The 17,968-nt window shown below is 39.0% G+C and overlaps 1 protein-coding gene across 1 annotated transcript; it reads right to left on the bottom strand.

Annotated features, from left to right (window-relative positions):
- Positions 1-6,494: 6,494 nt before the first annotated feature.
- LOC148703365 (acireductone dioxygenase 1-like) lies at positions 6,495-17,685 on the bottom strand. The gene is made up of 7 exons (XM_088721599.1): positions 17,312-17,685; positions 8,229-8,340; positions 8,034-8,128; positions 7,825-7,939; positions 7,605-7,729; positions 6,811-6,881; positions 6,495-6,721 (listed from the first exon to the last, which is right to left on the bottom strand). The coding sequence occupies exons 1-7, from the start codon at positions 17,327-17,329 to the stop codon at positions 6,658-6,660; spliced, it is 600 nt and encodes a 199-aa protein (XP_088577725.1). The 5' UTR covers positions 17,330-17,685; the 3' UTR covers positions 6,495-6,657.
- Positions 17,686-17,968: the final 283 nt, after the last annotated feature.

Raw genomic sequence — 17,968 nt, 5'->3', positions numbered from 1 at the left:
CAATAATAATGGATTTAGTCAGGAACATCGAAAAGGGCTACCTATTGTCAAAGGTCAAGTGGGCTTGTGATGAGAACTCCGAGCATAAGTCCGTAGGGGAGTCTTGATGCCCGACACCTTATGCCAACTGGTGTGAGAGTTGTCGACTGATTGCTCGTTCCACGGAGAAATCACCACAAGAGTAAAAGTGCACAATATATATATAAAAAGGAACAAAAAAAAAAACTCTATATTGACCTTAAAAAAGACAATAGTGTGAAAGCCGTCGTTGTAAAAATTCGAGTAAACTGGAATATTACAAATAAAGCCCGTGAGGTACTAAAGTAAATATCCACAACTCTCGAAATCCTACAGATAAAATGATTTTGAATCAGTGAACAGGTCCTTTCGACCAATCCTTGGAAACTACTGATATTAGCAATATTTTGGAGATCCAAAGCCTTAGCTTGTGAACGGTCCAGATTTCACCGAGCACTCCAGTATAAATGAGTCTTACAACTCTCTAACGGAAACTTAATGACTTCAACTTGAATTGCATCTTGACCTAAGATTTGGGCTGACTTAGTAAATAAAACCGTGTGTGCTTTGAAATTCTTATCATTTATGTATCTTAAATTAGATTTTAATTAAAAAAAAGTTTTTTTTTCCTAGCTAGTATGCACTTGGAATTTGAAGTTTCATCAATCGAATTAAAAAAAAAAAAAAAAACAACAACAACAACAACAAATTAATCATAACAATAAATGATATTGAAGTTTGTGGGTATCTTCACTGGAAACCCTCACAAGACTATAACTCGTCCACTAGGGTAACCTAGGGGTTTAAAGCCTTGTTACATATGGTAAATGTAACCGTGATGCCTGCGAAAGTGAGTTAGAGCTTTTCTTTAATTCTATTTTGCTCGAGGACTAGCAAAACATAGGTTTGGGGGTGTGATAAGTGCTTAATAATTTATAATTTAGTTATCTTTCTATAGCACTTATCAATGTTCTTAAACTGATAAATACATATTTTACCATGAAATTGAATAAACAATGAAATAAATTTAAATTATGGTAAGAGATAAATAATACTTTTCTTAAAACAGACTCTGAATTTGCCTCTCTTCTGGTTGAGATCTTTCATAAAAATATATAAGGAGGAGATTGTGTTGACCCGATTTATTAACCTGATGGAGTTGTAATCAAGCTAAGGGTATAATTAAATGGGCTTTGGTCCTGGTTAGATTGAAAGTTATAATTGTATGAAAAATATTTGATTAACCCTTTTATTAAGTCACAGTCTGATCTGGTTGAGTTCAATCTGAAGCGGTTTAGTAAAAATTAAATGTCATTGGGCTCAAGAACAAGTTCAAGCAAATCAACAATCATGACCCACCTCAAACCCAAAGTCAATTCCCAACCAATGCCTTGCGTGCCTTCATATAAAATTTATAATTTTAAAACAAAAAATAATAATAATAAATAATAATAATAAAATAATAAAATAAATAAAAATAATTTTTGGGAAGAATTACTGGATTCACTGTTCATATGAACAGTATCCCGTGAAAACACTGTTCATATGAACAGTGTTTTTACAAATATATATTTATGTATATATAAATCAAATAATAAATAAATAAATTAATAAATAATATATATATAAGTTCACTGTTTATCTTCTTCTTCTTCCACTGTTTATCTTCTTTCCCCTCCCCGTTACTTATCCTTTCCAGCTTCCCAACCGCGTGCCACCGCATCCATGCTGTCTTCATCCAAATCCAAATCCCCAGCAGCGGATTCCCAGCTCCTCCGCCATCAACCACGTGCGGCATCTCCTCTTTCGGATTTCCATCTCCACGCCGTGACCAGCGCCTCCGCACGGCTGCCATTCCGGGCGTCCGAGACAAGCTCCGCATGCTCCCAGCGTATCACGCCATGGATCCGGCCACCTCCTTCTTCCGCTCCTCCCAGCATCGCGTCCCAGCCGCTCTCGGAGTCAGCCATCCTTCCGCATCAGGCGTCCGGCGATCCCGCATCCATTCCTTCCACGGTCCAAAGAAAGAAGTCGTCCGGAGCGATCTTCCCAGCCATCCCGTAACCAAATCTCCTCCATGATCAACGCTTCCAGCATCCTATGAGATCAGGCATGAGCCCAAGCATCTAGCCGTCCCCCTCTTCCGGATTTGAGCCATCCATCCGCGATCTGTCCTCCGCTTCTTCTTTCGCGATGCATCCGGAGCCAGCCATCACGTTGATCCCGCGGCTCCTCCCATCGAGTATCCCGGATTTGCATCCCCACCGGCACGCTCCCAAGGGATCCATCATCGGGTGAGAGGGTCTATATGAAGAAGCCATCGGCAGGAAGAAAGGGGAGGCCACGGTTTGAAGAACAGAGGAGGAGCCTCTGTTCGGGAGAAAAAGAAGAAAAGAAAGGAGGGGGGGAGAGAATATTTTGGCTATTTTGGGAATAGCGGGAGCGGAAGATTTTTAGATGAAGATGGGAGGTCGTCCGGAAGCCATGCTTGGCTAAACATCCAATCTAGGGCTGGATGAAGCCCTAGCAATGTATCAGGGCAATTGTAGTTCTTACTTTTTTATTATTTTGGAGCTTGTTTAAATTCTTATTTTCAATGAAATATTTCTTTATGATATTTAAATTTCGAGCATGCTAGTTACTAATCATGTTTGCTAAAGCAGTCTAAGATGATCCATGCCTAGGAAGATGAAGTGTGCTGCATCCTAGATTAGCATACTTAGGTAGACACTTCATGCTACACCGAAGATGGATCTTCCTAATACTCTTTATGCTTTTATTTTAAAAGGCTTGTAGCCAAAATTGCATGCCTCTCCAAAAGACAAAAATTAAGAACACAATCCTTGATGCAATGCTATGTGGTGGATTCCAAACCCTAGATCTATTTACTCTGATAAATTCCCATCCGTACTCATAGTTTAATTTAGTTAAATCAAGTTAGCAAATCCTTCTTTTTGATTTATTTTTAAAAGAAAAATAGCTTATTCTTCAATCCCTGTGGACCGACACCCGTAATCACTATCCTACAGGATACGTGCTATTGCGTGGTTTATTTTTGAAATTGAAATAACCGATCAGCATCAAAAGAAATCTATTTTAGCACAAAAAAAATCTATTCTATAAAACATGTAATAAATTTAAATTATAAAGAATAAATATTATAGATCTACTAATATTAAATTTGAAATAAATGTAAATGAAGATAGCCTGAATAAAGACAGGTCGAAGCGCGTAGATGCTGTCCCAAAGAAGTATTTGCCCCATATATGGATCTTTCGACAATCCTTCTTAAAGATACGACGATCCAAAGCTTCTTCTTCGGTACGTCTCGGAAGAAACCAACACAAATCCGATCGGACTTGCAGATCCAACAAAGAAAGAAATAAAAAAAAAATAAAACTTTGCTGCAGAACAAGCAAAAGTAAAAATCAAAAAGTGACCAAAAGGAGGAAGATCATTTTTTTTTAGATTTTTTTCAGAATATTTTCGTCCCAAAAAGAGGAGAAAGGGGGGGTTTATAGCCCTCTTGGGCCAACGTCTCGTTGGCACAAAAAGACAGCAAAAGGTAGCACAAGAAAATGCAATCTGCGGACGCGGCAGCCCGCGAAAGGGCGAGCACGCTCGAGCACGCACAGGCGAGCGCCCGCCAGGCGCGCATGGGCCATGCACCGGGCACGACCCAAGACGCGCGAGCGCGCATGGGCCAAGCGCCTAGCGCGGCCCAAGGCGGTGGGTCAAATACTCTGGGCCGAGCTTCGGCCTGGAAAAAATTATATTTTTCTAACATAAAGAGCCAAAGTGAAAAGAACAATTATGAAGTATTTTACCTCTTCATATCTCTCTTTTCTATGTTCCAACAATAACCATTGATTACTAATTCAAACAATATCTTCTCAGTTAAGAGAGCAGATTACCAGCACAACACTCCAGCATTCCCCACCACCTTCAGCCTTGTCTTTTGTCCAGAGTTTAGAGCATTCGTCCATAACACCCAGAACTACAAACCTTAACAGCAGTTCAATCCAAGAAAACAGGGTAACAGAAGGAATAGATCAAGAACCCTTGCGGGTGAGAAGCGATCGTACCGAGGAAGGTGATCCGCATGCCGAGGGCGCAGAAGGTGCAGTCCTCCTGGGAACGGCGGCGACGGCGGCCCTGGTGCATGGTAGCCTGGTACTGGGGCGGCGGACGGCGAGGAGGGTGCAGCGGGGGCACCTGGGGGACTCGAAGACAGCCGGGGCGCCGCCCTCCCGGTAGACGGCGAGGCATGTGAGGGACTCGCCGGAGTACGTCGGAATCAGGCGGAGAAGGAGGAAGCCGAGAAAAAAAGAGGTTCTGTACGGACATGGAAAAGAGGTTCGCTTGGAAGTCAGAAAGCGTTGGGGTGGAGGAAGGGGGGAGCCCAAGGGAGGAATGAAGAAGAGGGAGCCGTTGGGGAGAGATCCCAAGGGAGGAATGAAGAAGAGAGAGAGAGCCGTTGGGAGAGAGCCCAAGGGAGGAATGAAGAAGAGAAAGAGCCGTTGGTAAGAAAGAGCCCCAGGGAGGAATGACGAAGAGAAGCCGTTGGGAGAAAAAGATCGAGGAGAAACAAAAATTTCAAGTGGGAACCAAGAAGAGGTGATAGCCGTTGGGAATGAAGGACCGACTCGTGGATCCTGAACGGCAAAATTTTGTGGGAACCGAGAGAAGAGAGCCGTTGGAATTTAAAGGTTCAGCTCAGGGGTACCTGGCAAAATTCAAGTGGGATACCCGCATTCGGTTCAACATATTTAAGAGGGATCGGCTCTTGGGTCTGGGTCCCACCATATTCGGTTCAAAAAGAACCTACCCAACTAGGTATTATTGTAAGGCTAGCTAGAACAATAAAACTAAACAAGAGTGTGATCGCATAACGTAATTACATGCCTTAAACTTTATAATAATACTACTAATTAGCATGTAATTATAAAATTATGAAATGAATTAATTTTATTGCTCCATATTAGCACATATTAAGTAATAATGTTCTAGAAAAATATACAAGAAATATATACAAATGCGACGGCCTTCCAAATCTATCAACCCACATTTAATATGTGCTAAATCTCCAAAGAATGGCAGCAAGATATATCTTAAATATATTTTCAAATTTTGCAAGCCAAATTTTCCAAAAGTGGTGAGTAATGTTTTGTATGTACATATTGGCTTTCCAACAATGTGCTAATTTTTCCAATAACGGTCAGCCATATTTTGTATGTGCATGTTAACTTTCGAAGGCTCCCCTCAAGTTGGAATCTGGAGATTAACCAAGCCCGAGGAAAATATAATTATGACCAAGAGTCCTAGTGAGCATATCAGCAATTATTGTTTAGAAACATAGACTGCTTTGACATTATGCCAACTTGGAATTTTCACAGACAATCTAGCAATCTATTTCAATATTGCTTTGTCCTTTCATGATATATAGGATTAATAGCAATATGCAAAGCTGTCTAATTATCACAAAATAAGTTTGGCCGGTTGATATAGTGAGATGTCCAAATCATGTAACAGCTACTGAAGCCATTTAAGTCCACAGCACTAGCCATGTAAGATATTTTACCTCATCTGATGAGTGAGATACAGTCGATTATTTGTTAGCGTGCCAAGAAATAGAACTCCAGCCCAAAAATATATAGAACAAGTGGTTAAACGTTTCTAAACCTTTAGTAGTCTTTCAAGAGTTAGAGAACCTATTAGTTGCTATAGTTTGATTTTTTAAGCAAATATTACTGGAACCACCTCGCCTAATTCAATTCTCTCTCTCACCTTCCTCCATCTACCCTGTTCCAATCTCTCTCTCCCTCTCCTCGCTTCCAATTACACCTTTCCTGATCTCCTCTCATCCAAATATCATTGCAACCACCGTCCTACCTCACTTCTGATCTGTATTTCCTCTCTTCTCAATCCAAATCATCATTGTCGTTGATGACATTCTTTTACTTATTTGGTGGTTGCTCTAGTTTTTTTTATTATCTCTCCTTTCTGAAAAAGCTGCAACTGTCCATAGTTTAGTTTCTCTCACCTCTCTTTTTCACGATCTAAATTGCAGGACTTCCTGTCAAGGTTTTGTAGACTATCAACTAATTCTATTCTCTTTTCTCTATTTTCAACAAATCCGGTATATCAAGTACTGCCCTTGACTTCAATTTCCTGCAAACCCTTCCATCCTACATAAATTATTCAACCTCTTCTTGCCACCCTCACCTTTGCCTGGGGGAGACAAACTGCTTGCCTCACCTTAGGTTAGTGAGAATCCCTGCTAGTAGATGCAACAACAAGAGACTTGGATAAATTGCCTTCCTTTTGTGGAACAATGCACCTAGATTTTGGATAGATTTGGATAACTATAGTTGCTTGGTTACCTTGCTTGAAACAATTATAAGAACTCCTTGCTTAGTTATCATTCCATGTCCAAACCTTAATATCCAAAAATGCAGAACTATCAAAAACCAGAGGAAGTTAAAGAGTATTGTTTTATTACTGACAAGTAGATAGGAAACTTAAGCAAGCACACATAGACCAACACAAGCCATCACGTATAGGTCATATGTGTACAATTTATTCAGCTGCATGATGATTCTTATGCAATGTTATAAGACTATGCAGTTCAGCAGTGCATCAACGAGCTTCAACGGCATGGCCACCAACTTCCTTCTTTGCAAAAGTTTCAAGATACTCTTTCCTGCAAACATTCAGCCAATATAACGCCACAACTGTCAAAATTCAAAAGGCGAGCACTCCAGATAAAAAGAAACAGGAACTTTGTTTTACCTAGCAGGGAGATCATCATGTGGCCGGTTATACGGAGTCCAGATGGGCTCGCCCACAAAGAGCCGCATTGCCTAGAAAGACAATATGTAGTTAAAATAAGCAGGTAAAGAAGCACAGGTTTTAAAGCCATAATGTTTAGATTCATTTGATTCTGAACCTCAGAATTCATAATGTTTTATTTTATTTTATTTATTTATTATTTATTTTCTTTATTTATTTTTTATTTTTTTGCTTCAATGGTACCTCACACTACAAGCATATGAGAGTATCCATAAGAGTCGTGGACAAGAAGACGATGAAGGGGAAAAGGGGTGGACTCAAATAAAACATATACACAACAAAGAAGACATTCATTTGGAGTAGGTGCCCCGTTAACGATAAAGGATAGACCAGGCGCTTGGTTCATTTTATATCTCCAAGATTTTATGAGATTGATTCTCCAACTCGACAAGGATAAGTGGTAAACTCTTACAAATACTCTTTGTAAATGATTTAAACTTCTTCACTTCTTAGACCTAATATTGATAATGACTTGATGGTTAAAACAAATTATGAAAATTCTCCTCTAGGATCTAATCACCGGTGTAAATGGGAATTGCATACGTGGTCTGTTCTCAAGTATTTATGGTTATGTGAGGATCCTAAGTCCACTGTGGACGAAACAGTGCATATAATCAAGCAAAAAGTAACCATATAAAATAATAGAACCTGGAAACAGCTGATAGTCATGCCAAATAGTTCCTTGGTTGCACATGACATGAACATGTTCAAGAAATCAAGTAACAATGGGATACCTTAATGTAGTTGTTTGTATCAAGCGTAAAACGATGGTAAATTCCAGCAGGTAAGACAATCATGCCACCCTTCTTGACTGCTATACGAATCCAGCGATCATTTTCATCTCTCACATCAAAGTACCCTTGAAAGAAAAAAGTGAAGATTAAGAAACTAGAAAAACATAAGACAATGGTATTCTTGGCTCAGAAATAATTCCAAACATGCAAAAACTCTTACCACTTCCTTCAAGGCAATAGCGGATCTCTTCATCAGTGTGCAGGTGCTCTTCAAAGAAACTCTTTATCTTATCCTCGTAGTTTGACAGCTTTTCTGGACAAACATCACATATGTCCTGAAAAACCATGCCAAACAATTCATGATCTATCAGAAACTCTTTATCTTCTCCATCTCTTTGACACAGAAAAGAAGAAAAGATAACGACAAACCATGTAAGAATAACCTCGTGCTTCACGAATTTTTTTCAGGTCCCCATCAGTTTCATAGTTACCACCAGTGAGACGCCAGCTGACTATTCCCAGTTCTACATAGGAAAAGTACTAACAGGTTTCCCTCACTAGTTCACAAGTGCATTGGAGAGAGATGAACAACATAATTACATATTTATATACAAAGATATGAACCTGAAAGTTTCTCCAAAGAAACAAACTCCTTGGGCTCACGGTGATGGGGAAGTCTCTGGTCTCCATCATCATCATCCATATACCAAGCTTGAAGAACCTCCTCCTTGCCATCCTGAATTGAACAGAAAATAAAATATAATTGTTTATTGTACCCTTAGCTGCTATAAGTTTCTATCTGATTACAAATGCTTGGGTGTTTAAACCATGGTATGCTGTACTGTACCGAACCGGACGATACCAAGCATACCATACTGTACCGGTTCGGTACCAGTATGGGAGACATACCGACCTTCGGTACGTCAAAAAAATTTCATACCATACCGTACTGATACTATGCTAGTGTAGCACCAGTACGAGTCCGATACCGGTACGGCGAACCTTAGTTTAAACTAAGCTGGATCATTTCTGGTGTGTTTCCACAACGTGGCAGGTGACCGGCTGAAAGCAAAAGGCTAATTTACAATTTTATGATTGCATTTTCACATTTCTGCATCTAGGGCAAAGAAGTCTAGTCGACTTGTAATCGAGGAGAAAATTTCTTCAATTTTTAACATCAGAAGATAAGCCATTTGTTATGTTGACAAAGGTGAGCACCTCCTGGCTAAAATCATGTAGTTAGGATATCTACTGATTTTGACCAATCTAAGATTGACTTAGATTAGGCTACATATATATCCCTATTAACAGTCTCTACAATTCTTTAATTTAGGATTTGGAATGTTGAATTCAAGCAAGGAGGAGAAACTTCGCAATTTCTTTGAATTTTAGCATCAGAAGGCAAGTGGATTTTAATGTTGACACAATGACATCACCTTTTACTTTAAATCGTGTGGTGCTGTGTTATATGGGCACACGTGTCTAGCTCCAAAATTCCATGTTAGATACGTATCAGACACTTGGATACTTACAAAAATCTTTGGAAGCCACTTTTAGATATTGGAAGAGTTCAACTCTTCCAACAATGAGTTTGATCATCTATTTTGATATTATCTGTTCATTTCAGATATTGGTAAAAAATATAGATACTGAAACAACTTTACAAAATATTATTTTTTTAAAACATTAAGTTAATTTGGATGTTTGAATGAGAAACATGTATAATGAAGGATTTGACAAACAATGTTTTTTCAATATTTTCTTTTTAATGCTTAAACGAACAATATTTAAAGGTACAAATATATGATTTAGTTAAAAATATAATTTATCCTACGCGTTCCCTTTGTTGAGTTAGATACTTAGATATGCATTGGAATCTGATTCTTGTATTAAAGCAACCGATGACTTAGTTTAGACTTTGTAAATATCATGATGAATCGACTGCAATTCTCATTGTCTAGGCTTTATGAGTATCACTATCAAGAGATATCTTCAACTCCCGTATATCTTTCTCCCAATCTCTCACTTCCTATGCTTCCACCTCTCCACCACGCCTCTCATTTCTTCATAATCTCCTCAAATGTCCTTTTCAATCACGTATCTTCCCATACTCTATTTCCTCGCAACCCCTTCCTTTGCTATCATGTATCTTCTCACTCCCAAGAATCAACTCCCCTATTTATTATCCTATTTATTATACAAACTTTATCTTTCCAAAATTTCTTCACTACTTAGTTTTTCCTCCTAACATGTTAGCACAAGCCCATTTTCTTCCTGTATCTCCTAGTTCTTCTCTTAGTAGCAGGAATCTTTTAGTTGAGGTGTTGCAACTACTTCGACATCTCCTTGGAAACTCATCCCTGCACCCATTTTCTTATCAAAAGAATTTAGAGACCTGCTTACCTGCACCCACACCTGAATCCACTCTTGCACTTGCACCTGCTTGTGGTAACTATGGGTCTTTTATCTCCCTCTTCTACCATCCTAGTTCTTCTATCTCCTCTTGTTCATTCTATTTTTTCTCTCCTTTATCTTTTTCCTCCTCTTTAATAAATTATATACCATGAGGTAATATACTGAACACTGCCAATGCCACTACTTGTGTCAAGCACACTAGCATGCAAGTAGCACTATGACAGTGCTACATGCCAACGAGACACTATATATAATGCATACTCTCCCTGCCAGATTATATGTGCCGACTGGCACTTTAATTCATGAGCAAAATACATCTTTATCCCAAGACCCTGAAGCAAGCCCTTTTAATCTTGGGAACCTTTATATCTAGATACTTCAGCATAGATTTTCCCAGCATACAATCATTCAACAATGTAAACCAAATCTGATCCATTTGAAGAACTTGGCAAGTAATTAAGCCTCTGGTCTCCCTTTAATTAGTTGTTGAATAACCACTGACATCATGGGCCAAGAAATTGGTAATATTTAAAAAGACCCCTTACCCTGCCTTGCATACTACCTACACAATTCCCTAGCACTAGGCCTAATCCAAACCAGCAATGATTGCATCCAATAAATCACTGACCACTCAAGTGTATCCTTGCAACTACATCATACCTTAGACCACTTAAGTATAGGCTTACACAAGGTTCGCCGTCTTAGTACCAGACCCCGTACCAGTGCCATACTAGCACAGTGTCGGTACAATATGGTACGAATTTTTTTTGGCGTACCGAGTATCGGTACGCCATCTATATCGGGTACCAGTACCGAACCGGTACAGTACGGTATGCCCCATACTGCCCAGTTCAGTACGGTGTGACGTACATAGGACTTGCAACTAGTAATTGAACACATCTCCATAATTGGATCTTTTGTACATCAACACACTCAAGCATAGGCCTACAACCTTGTTAGGTCCAAACCAAGACAATCAAGACCTGCATTTGACCTGATTTTCTTTCTAAGTCAAGAGTTTGGACAAGTACACGCTCCATTAGCTAATCAAGTCGGATTGGCTCAAATCCACAGAAAACTTCTCTATGGCCAAGGCAAGCAAGACATATACCTAATAAAATGCACATTCTGGTCTAGATATGGCCACATCTAAGTCTAGGTTTAATGCAACTATGCAAGACAAAAGGAACATGCACTAATTTTTCTCTGTTTAGAATGAAGACTAATAACAACATAGTCACGAGTAAAGAAAATTTAAAAAGGCGGTTAGTGCAGATTGCTACCACCAATTTTATTGATATGGAGATGATTCAACCTCAATCAAGACTTCAAACTTCTAATAAATAGCCTAAATATCCAATCTACAAACATGAAAAAGGCAACAAGGTGAGCTATAACAGGTCAGGACATGGATTTTTTGAGTTGGATCAAACTGAGGCCTGTCAGATCAAGTCATCAAATGCTTTAACCTTAGTTACCAAAAGTGGGTGTACGTGCAAAACCGGACTCATGTGTGGGTATGGGGAAGTAAAAACCCTTTTAGTTAAAAAATTCTTACGACGCAGGCACAAGAATGAGTTTCTAGGAAGATTCAAAAATGAATGTGCCATCCTAAGTGCAAGGCTCCTGCTACTAAAGTTTTACCTGCTGTACACCCAGTAAGTACACAAACTGACTTGACACCAGGTCAGTAGAAAAAAATATGGCTCTGACCTTATTTTACAAATGGGCCACTTTCTAGACACAATCTCTATCTACAAGTTTAAAAAACCAGGATCTGACTCATTTGTGAGCCTACTCAAGTGGCAATAAGAATAAAAAGCACCGACAATGCAATGTGCATTGACAACAAAATAATGCAATATCTAAAGCTATTCGTTGGATACATATTACCTTTTAGAGATACCAATTCAACCATATACCTTAATATTGAATGATTTAAATTAGATTTCCTCAAATTAAAAAAAAAAAAAACAATCTTTGTTTCTCATGCTAAACTTTGATGTCTTGCAAGTAAGTTTCTAATGTTTATAGTGCAAAAATTATATTCTTTCAAATGTACATCATGATTTTGGAGGCTTATCACAACATTCTTATGTCTACTAAAGGCATATATTGGACCTTGTTCTTAGTGCACACGATTACCCTTCTCCTTAAAAAGAAAGTTTACCCAATAATAGAATAGCAAGATAGGAAGAATAACCAAGAGTAGAGAACTCTCAAACTCACATAACATGGAGAAGAGAACTAGAATTTTTATTCAATTCAAGATAGTGTTATATAATGGCTAGGCAACCCTATTTATAGATGTAGGATCCCTTGAACCTATACATGACTGTGTCCACATTCATTTCTTGCTGAAAAGGTAAGAGAATTTACAAATAAGGAAAATAATCATAGAAAAGAATCTCCCCTATAATCTACTAGGATTTGATTTGGTACAAATGCGAAAAGTCGTCGCAGAAATAATCATTATCTCTCCTCATGATTGGATTGGATCTGTAATTGACTTAATATCGAGCCTTTCTAAGTCTGCCTAAAAAGTTGATGATATCAGCCTTATTTGACCATATCTCTAAGGTTTGTTTTCTTCATTTATAGGCTTCCCAAACTTATGTTGGGCCTAGTGCTGAACCCCTTGGTTCCTCTAGTCAGTCTCAGACATAAACTGAGTCAGATATATGTCCGCTATGTGGCATCAGTTCAGAAGTTGCCCTTTGGTTCTAAAATTTTTTCTCAATCATTTCAAATAATTCAGTTTATATCATGCCAAAACCAGTAAAGTCCAAGCCTAATACCTTATTGGAATATGCTTTTAATGTTTCTTTAGTAGGATAACAAGACCTTATAGAGTTCCCTCTATGTGGAAGTTATATAGCTAGTTCCAAGACAGTCCAAGTGGGAATATCTTTATGAAAAGTCACACCCACAAACTTAAGCATATCTTAGTGAATCATCAAAAAGTCATAAATCCATTTCTTCATCATGGGTTGCATCATAGAACTCATTAGGAATATTATTCTTTGATTGTTTCTTTAGTAGGATAACAAGACCTAAAAGAGTTCCCTCTATCTGGAAGTTATATAGCTAGTTCCAACACAGTCCAAGTGGCAATATCTTTATGAAAAGTCACACCCACAAACTTAAGCATATCTTAGTGAATCATCAAAAAAGTCATAAATCCATTTCTTCATGGTGGGTTGCATCATAATGTAACAACAACTCATTAGGAATATTATTCTTTGATTATTTTAGGTTGATTAACGATGGATGACTTGAAAAGTAAGATGCCAATCAGAAATGTTAGGTAAGCAAGGTGCTGGGCTAGATTAAGGATTCAAAATTGAAATGCAAAGAATAATATTCTGATAAAATTCAATACTCATCATCAATCACAAGTGCCATACCAACCAGTACCATCTGGTACTAGGCATACCATGTTGTACCTCTAAGATACTTGTATGATACAAGGCCAGATAGGGTACTATACAGATATCTGGTACAGCTACTGTCTCACCTCTAACAATGTATCATGTGTCATGTCAGTACGGAATATAACGTTAGGGGTGCAAATGGGTCGGGTCGGATCGGGTCCTAGGTGACCCCGATCTGACCCGGTTTTTTGTTCGGATCTTAATTTTGGACCCAGACCCGACCCAATTGAAGATCGGGTCGGGTCGGGTCCGAGTTGGGTCCGGGTCGGATCCGGATCCGGGTCGGGTCGGGTTCGGGTCCGAGTCGGGTCGGGTTCGGGTTCGGGTCCGAGTCGGGTCGGTTTTTTATATTTTTGGGAAAGAATTTGGGCAAATCTAATTTGGTCATATCATAATTATACGGTGCTGGGTGACCCATGACTTGAAAGACTTGCAATTGATCTCCAGTCAGAACAGATGACCCCGACTTACTAACTAAGTCGGTCTACAAGCCAAATTTCATATCACACTATTTTTTGTCCATATGACTGATTGGACGGAACTTGGTGTCTCCCAGCTCCCCTCTCACAAAGACAAAAAAAATCCCAGGCCTTCTTCCAAAATCCAATTCCTTTGCAGAAAACTGGCACATGACCCATATTCAGTTCGGTGCTCCCTCACTTCCTCCCTGTAAAAGTTAAAAAAAAACAGAAACCAAAAAACCGAAGGAAAAAAAAAAAAAGAAAAGCCAGCTACCGAGACACCAGAGGTATCAACAGTGTAATAGACCAAGAGAGGATCCTGACGGACCAATAGTGCCACGACCCACATAAAAAAAAGAAAAAAAAACTCTCTTTTGCTTTTTCCCCCCTCTCTCTTTCTCTCTTCGGGTCCATTCGGGTCGGGTCGGGTCCGTTCGATAAACCCAGACCCGATCCAGAAAATGATTCGGGTCCAATTTTAGGACCCGACCCGGACTCGCGAGTCCTAAAATTCGGGGCCAGGTCGGGTCTACGCGGGTCGGGCCAGGTCGGGTCTCGGATCAACCCGACCCATTTGCAGCCTTATATACCGTACAAACCTGTATTATATAGGTAATCTACCAAAATGGCGCTCAATACTAGTACAGTAAACGCTGGTCACAATGATAGCTCAATGGGGTCTTACAACACAATATGATACATATTAACTAGTGGAACCATAGGTTCAGCCTACTTAGAACACATTATCATACATATTAACAAGTGGAACCATAAGTTCAGCCTTTGCAAAACAACAACTATATATGTTCCATCCCAACAAATTCTTAAGCTAAAACATTAGCTAGATTAGTCATTTCAGACCTCAAATTAACAATGGGCCCCTACATGGAACTTCAGTTCGGTTGAAAAGAAACATATGGCATAAATGATTTTAAGAGACTAATTGCCAATCAAGAAGAGGTAAAATACTAAATGTTACGAATGGGTAGGCAAAAAGTAAACAAGGAACATTGTACAGTCATTCCCTTCACCAAGTTCTTCATGAGGAACTATTCTTTCACTAATCAATCAAAACAGAAGCAACAATCAATTAGTATTGCAGTAATTCCTTGAGATTGTTAGAAAAGTAGGGATTTAGAGAATTCATATTTTTGATAATTAAGAAAACATAAGTCCATTCAATAGTGAGAAAAGTTGGTGAACAAAGTCTATATACTTTGGTGAGCGATGAAAAAGGCAAGCCTTTATACATCAATACTCCACATGCTCAAAAACAAACTTCAAGGTCAAGATTGAAAATTGTGTTTCAAAATGGGAAGCTTATAAGCCAGTTGAGGAATGTCTTGCCCCATGATCTTTGTCTGAAGGATATAAGCCTAGGTTGAAGCTTAGTTGTAGAAGTGGGTGTGGGTGAGGGGTGGATTCAGGTGCAAGTGTGAGGAAGGTGGGTCTCTTAGAAATAAATAATAAGAAATTTCTCAGAACCAAGTGGAGTACAAGATTCCAGGGAGATTTGGAAGAAAGTGTGCCACCCTAAGAAGAAGATGTCTACTTCCTGCTTATCTCGATGGTTTTTTTGCCAATTTCAACTGAAACTGATTGAAACAAACTGAGAGTCCTAAATTTAGCAAATTTTTGATAATCAAAAATCAATTTCAGTTCAATTCCTTAGTTCTTTTGAGTTTTTAGGTTTTTTTTCTTTTCTTTTTTTGGGTAGGGGGCGCAGGGGGGAGGGGCGGGGGAGGGGGTGGTGGTTGCCCGCGCGGGGGGGGGGGGGGGGGGGGGGGGGGAGGAATTGTTGGGGAGAAAGAAGCAACCTCCCTACCTCTTGGGACATTTTGAAAAGGAAACAACATGAGGAAATAAAAGGCATCGCAGAAGAACCAGGCAGATGCCTATTAATTGATCAGATATTTCTTTTAGAAGGGAACTTACTAGCGGGTGATAAATTAAGCCTCTGAGAAGTGCCTCTGTTTACATCTGATATATTGCAAATTCTAAGAACATCTGGGTTTTTCAATAGATTGTTTGAGGAAAGAATGAGGAGAGGGGTTTATAAGTAGATCAACCACCCAAAATTTTGTATACTTACAAGATCTAAGCTCAGATATTCAAGTTTTGAACTCATATACCAAAACTATATGGCTTAAAGTCATCAGACTGTCATTAAAAAATATAAGGGCAATTACATTGTAATAAAAACATGATTGTTTTTATAATAATTTCATGCGAATGGAATTGTGAGAAAAAGTCAGATAAATTTGACTTTAACCTTCTTACTCCTGAAGTAAATTTCATTATCTAATCCTATCGTGATGCAAAACATTAGAAATATCCAATTGGACACACTAACTTTCCCTTTTATTATTTTATATATTAAGTAGCTATATCTGCATATACTTACTTACCAAATGCACAAAAATTCTTTCATTGTGTTCGAAAACTGAAACATACAACCTACGTTGCACTAAATATATATCTATTCTATGACCTAGAATTGAATTGAATTTGAAAAATCTGGTCCCATTGGATCCACAAAATTTTAAGTTTTTGGACCTGAGGAGAATAAGAATCCATTCTATTTGTTTCGGTGCATAATAGTTGAATCTATAAACCTAGAGATTGCAAACAATGCCTTAAACTTCTTGAAATTATTCTGCTTTTCAACTTTTGTCAAAAAAACAAAGTTAATATGACCAAGACTACCAAAATAAAACTCAAGCAGCTTAGTCAAAATCACATCCAAAGATAAGTTTTGAATCTAAGATGAATCACCATCCAACCACAGTACAACAAAAGATGTTTCACCAATCTGAGACTGATGAATGAAATTGGCCCTCCTTTGAGACTATAGAAGATCATAGCAGTCCAACTCATAGCACCTTTTACCTTTGACAACATATTCAAGAAGCGCATGTTTTCTAATTTAATCATCATAGAGTAAATCGCTGATAGGGAGAGATCATGTTAGGCTCTCGCCTCCATGAAAGCGACCATCTATGAAGAGATGATTAAGTGAACTACACATTAAAAAAGCATGAAGACTTTGTGCGGTTAAAAGCAACGAAAAAGAAAACCTAATATTTATAGATCCAGCCCATTGTAGTTTACTTTTCCCACATCGTTTTTCTCTTTTATGCCTCAGTTCTATGAGCTTCCCAACACAAAGCAGCATCCGGCAAAGAAAGGTTTAATCCGTTCTCCGTGAAAAAGATTAAGGGTCGATCAGGATCTCAATAACACAAAGCATATCAAAAGAGAAGGACACCAAACATCAAAAAAAGAAAAGCAGTTACGATTTCATCTCAAGAACAAGAAAAATTGGAATTGGTTGAAATTTTGTTAAAATCTTCAGATGCCGATCAAAATTTTTGAGGGGAAAGAGGAAAGGATTTACCTGGAAGTAGGTCTCCATCTTGCCCCTTTTTTCTCTCCTCTCGCGCGATTCCCGAAACTTCGAGGCAACGCGCAGGGGTTTTAAATAGGACCAAAACTTCGCGGAGTATAAAACACGGTGTCGGAAAAGATTTGTTCGATCCCGGTTACCATCCTTCGGCGCACCCCATCATACACACGAATTGTTCCCGGGCCCACATGTTGCTGATTTCGCAGCCGCATCATAACATTCCATCCAATAATCGTGCGGCACGTGGCCAGAAACTCTGTGCAGGAAATTGGCCCCTGCGAGTTGAGGTGAGCGGTGACGAGAGGGCGTATTTGACTGCGGCTACGTTTCCCCAACCAACACTCCAGGACGGATGGGAATCCGGTGATACATTGATGCACGAGCGTTAAGGTGTTTAATTTATAGAGTACATTTTGTTTTAGCTTGCTCGTGACCGTGGATAATAACTTGGCGGGGTCGGTTTCGGCGACACGTAGTATTTTCTTTGGAGAGAACACTTGCGCCCAGATTCATTGAACCTGGTCAAATTTTCAATTTGAAAACAGATACGTCACCTGGATTTTTCAGTGGGCGACATGGATTGTATCTGAGAGAGATTCACCTGGAAGAAAATCGAGGGTGGCACACTGGGGCACACACTGCGACAGA

The sequence above is a fragment of the Phoenix dactylifera genome, chromosome 5 (genome assembly GCF_051530095.1).
Source record: "Phoenix dactylifera cultivar Ajwa chromosome 5, Ajwa_hap1_PhDact_Kaust_v1.1, whole genome shotgun sequence".
Taxonomy (NCBI): domain Eukaryota; kingdom Viridiplantae; phylum Streptophyta; class Magnoliopsida; order Arecales; family Arecaceae; genus Phoenix; species Phoenix dactylifera.
The sequence above is the reverse complement of the archived record's forward strand: the minus strand, read 5'-3'. Positions and strand labels throughout refer to the sequence as shown.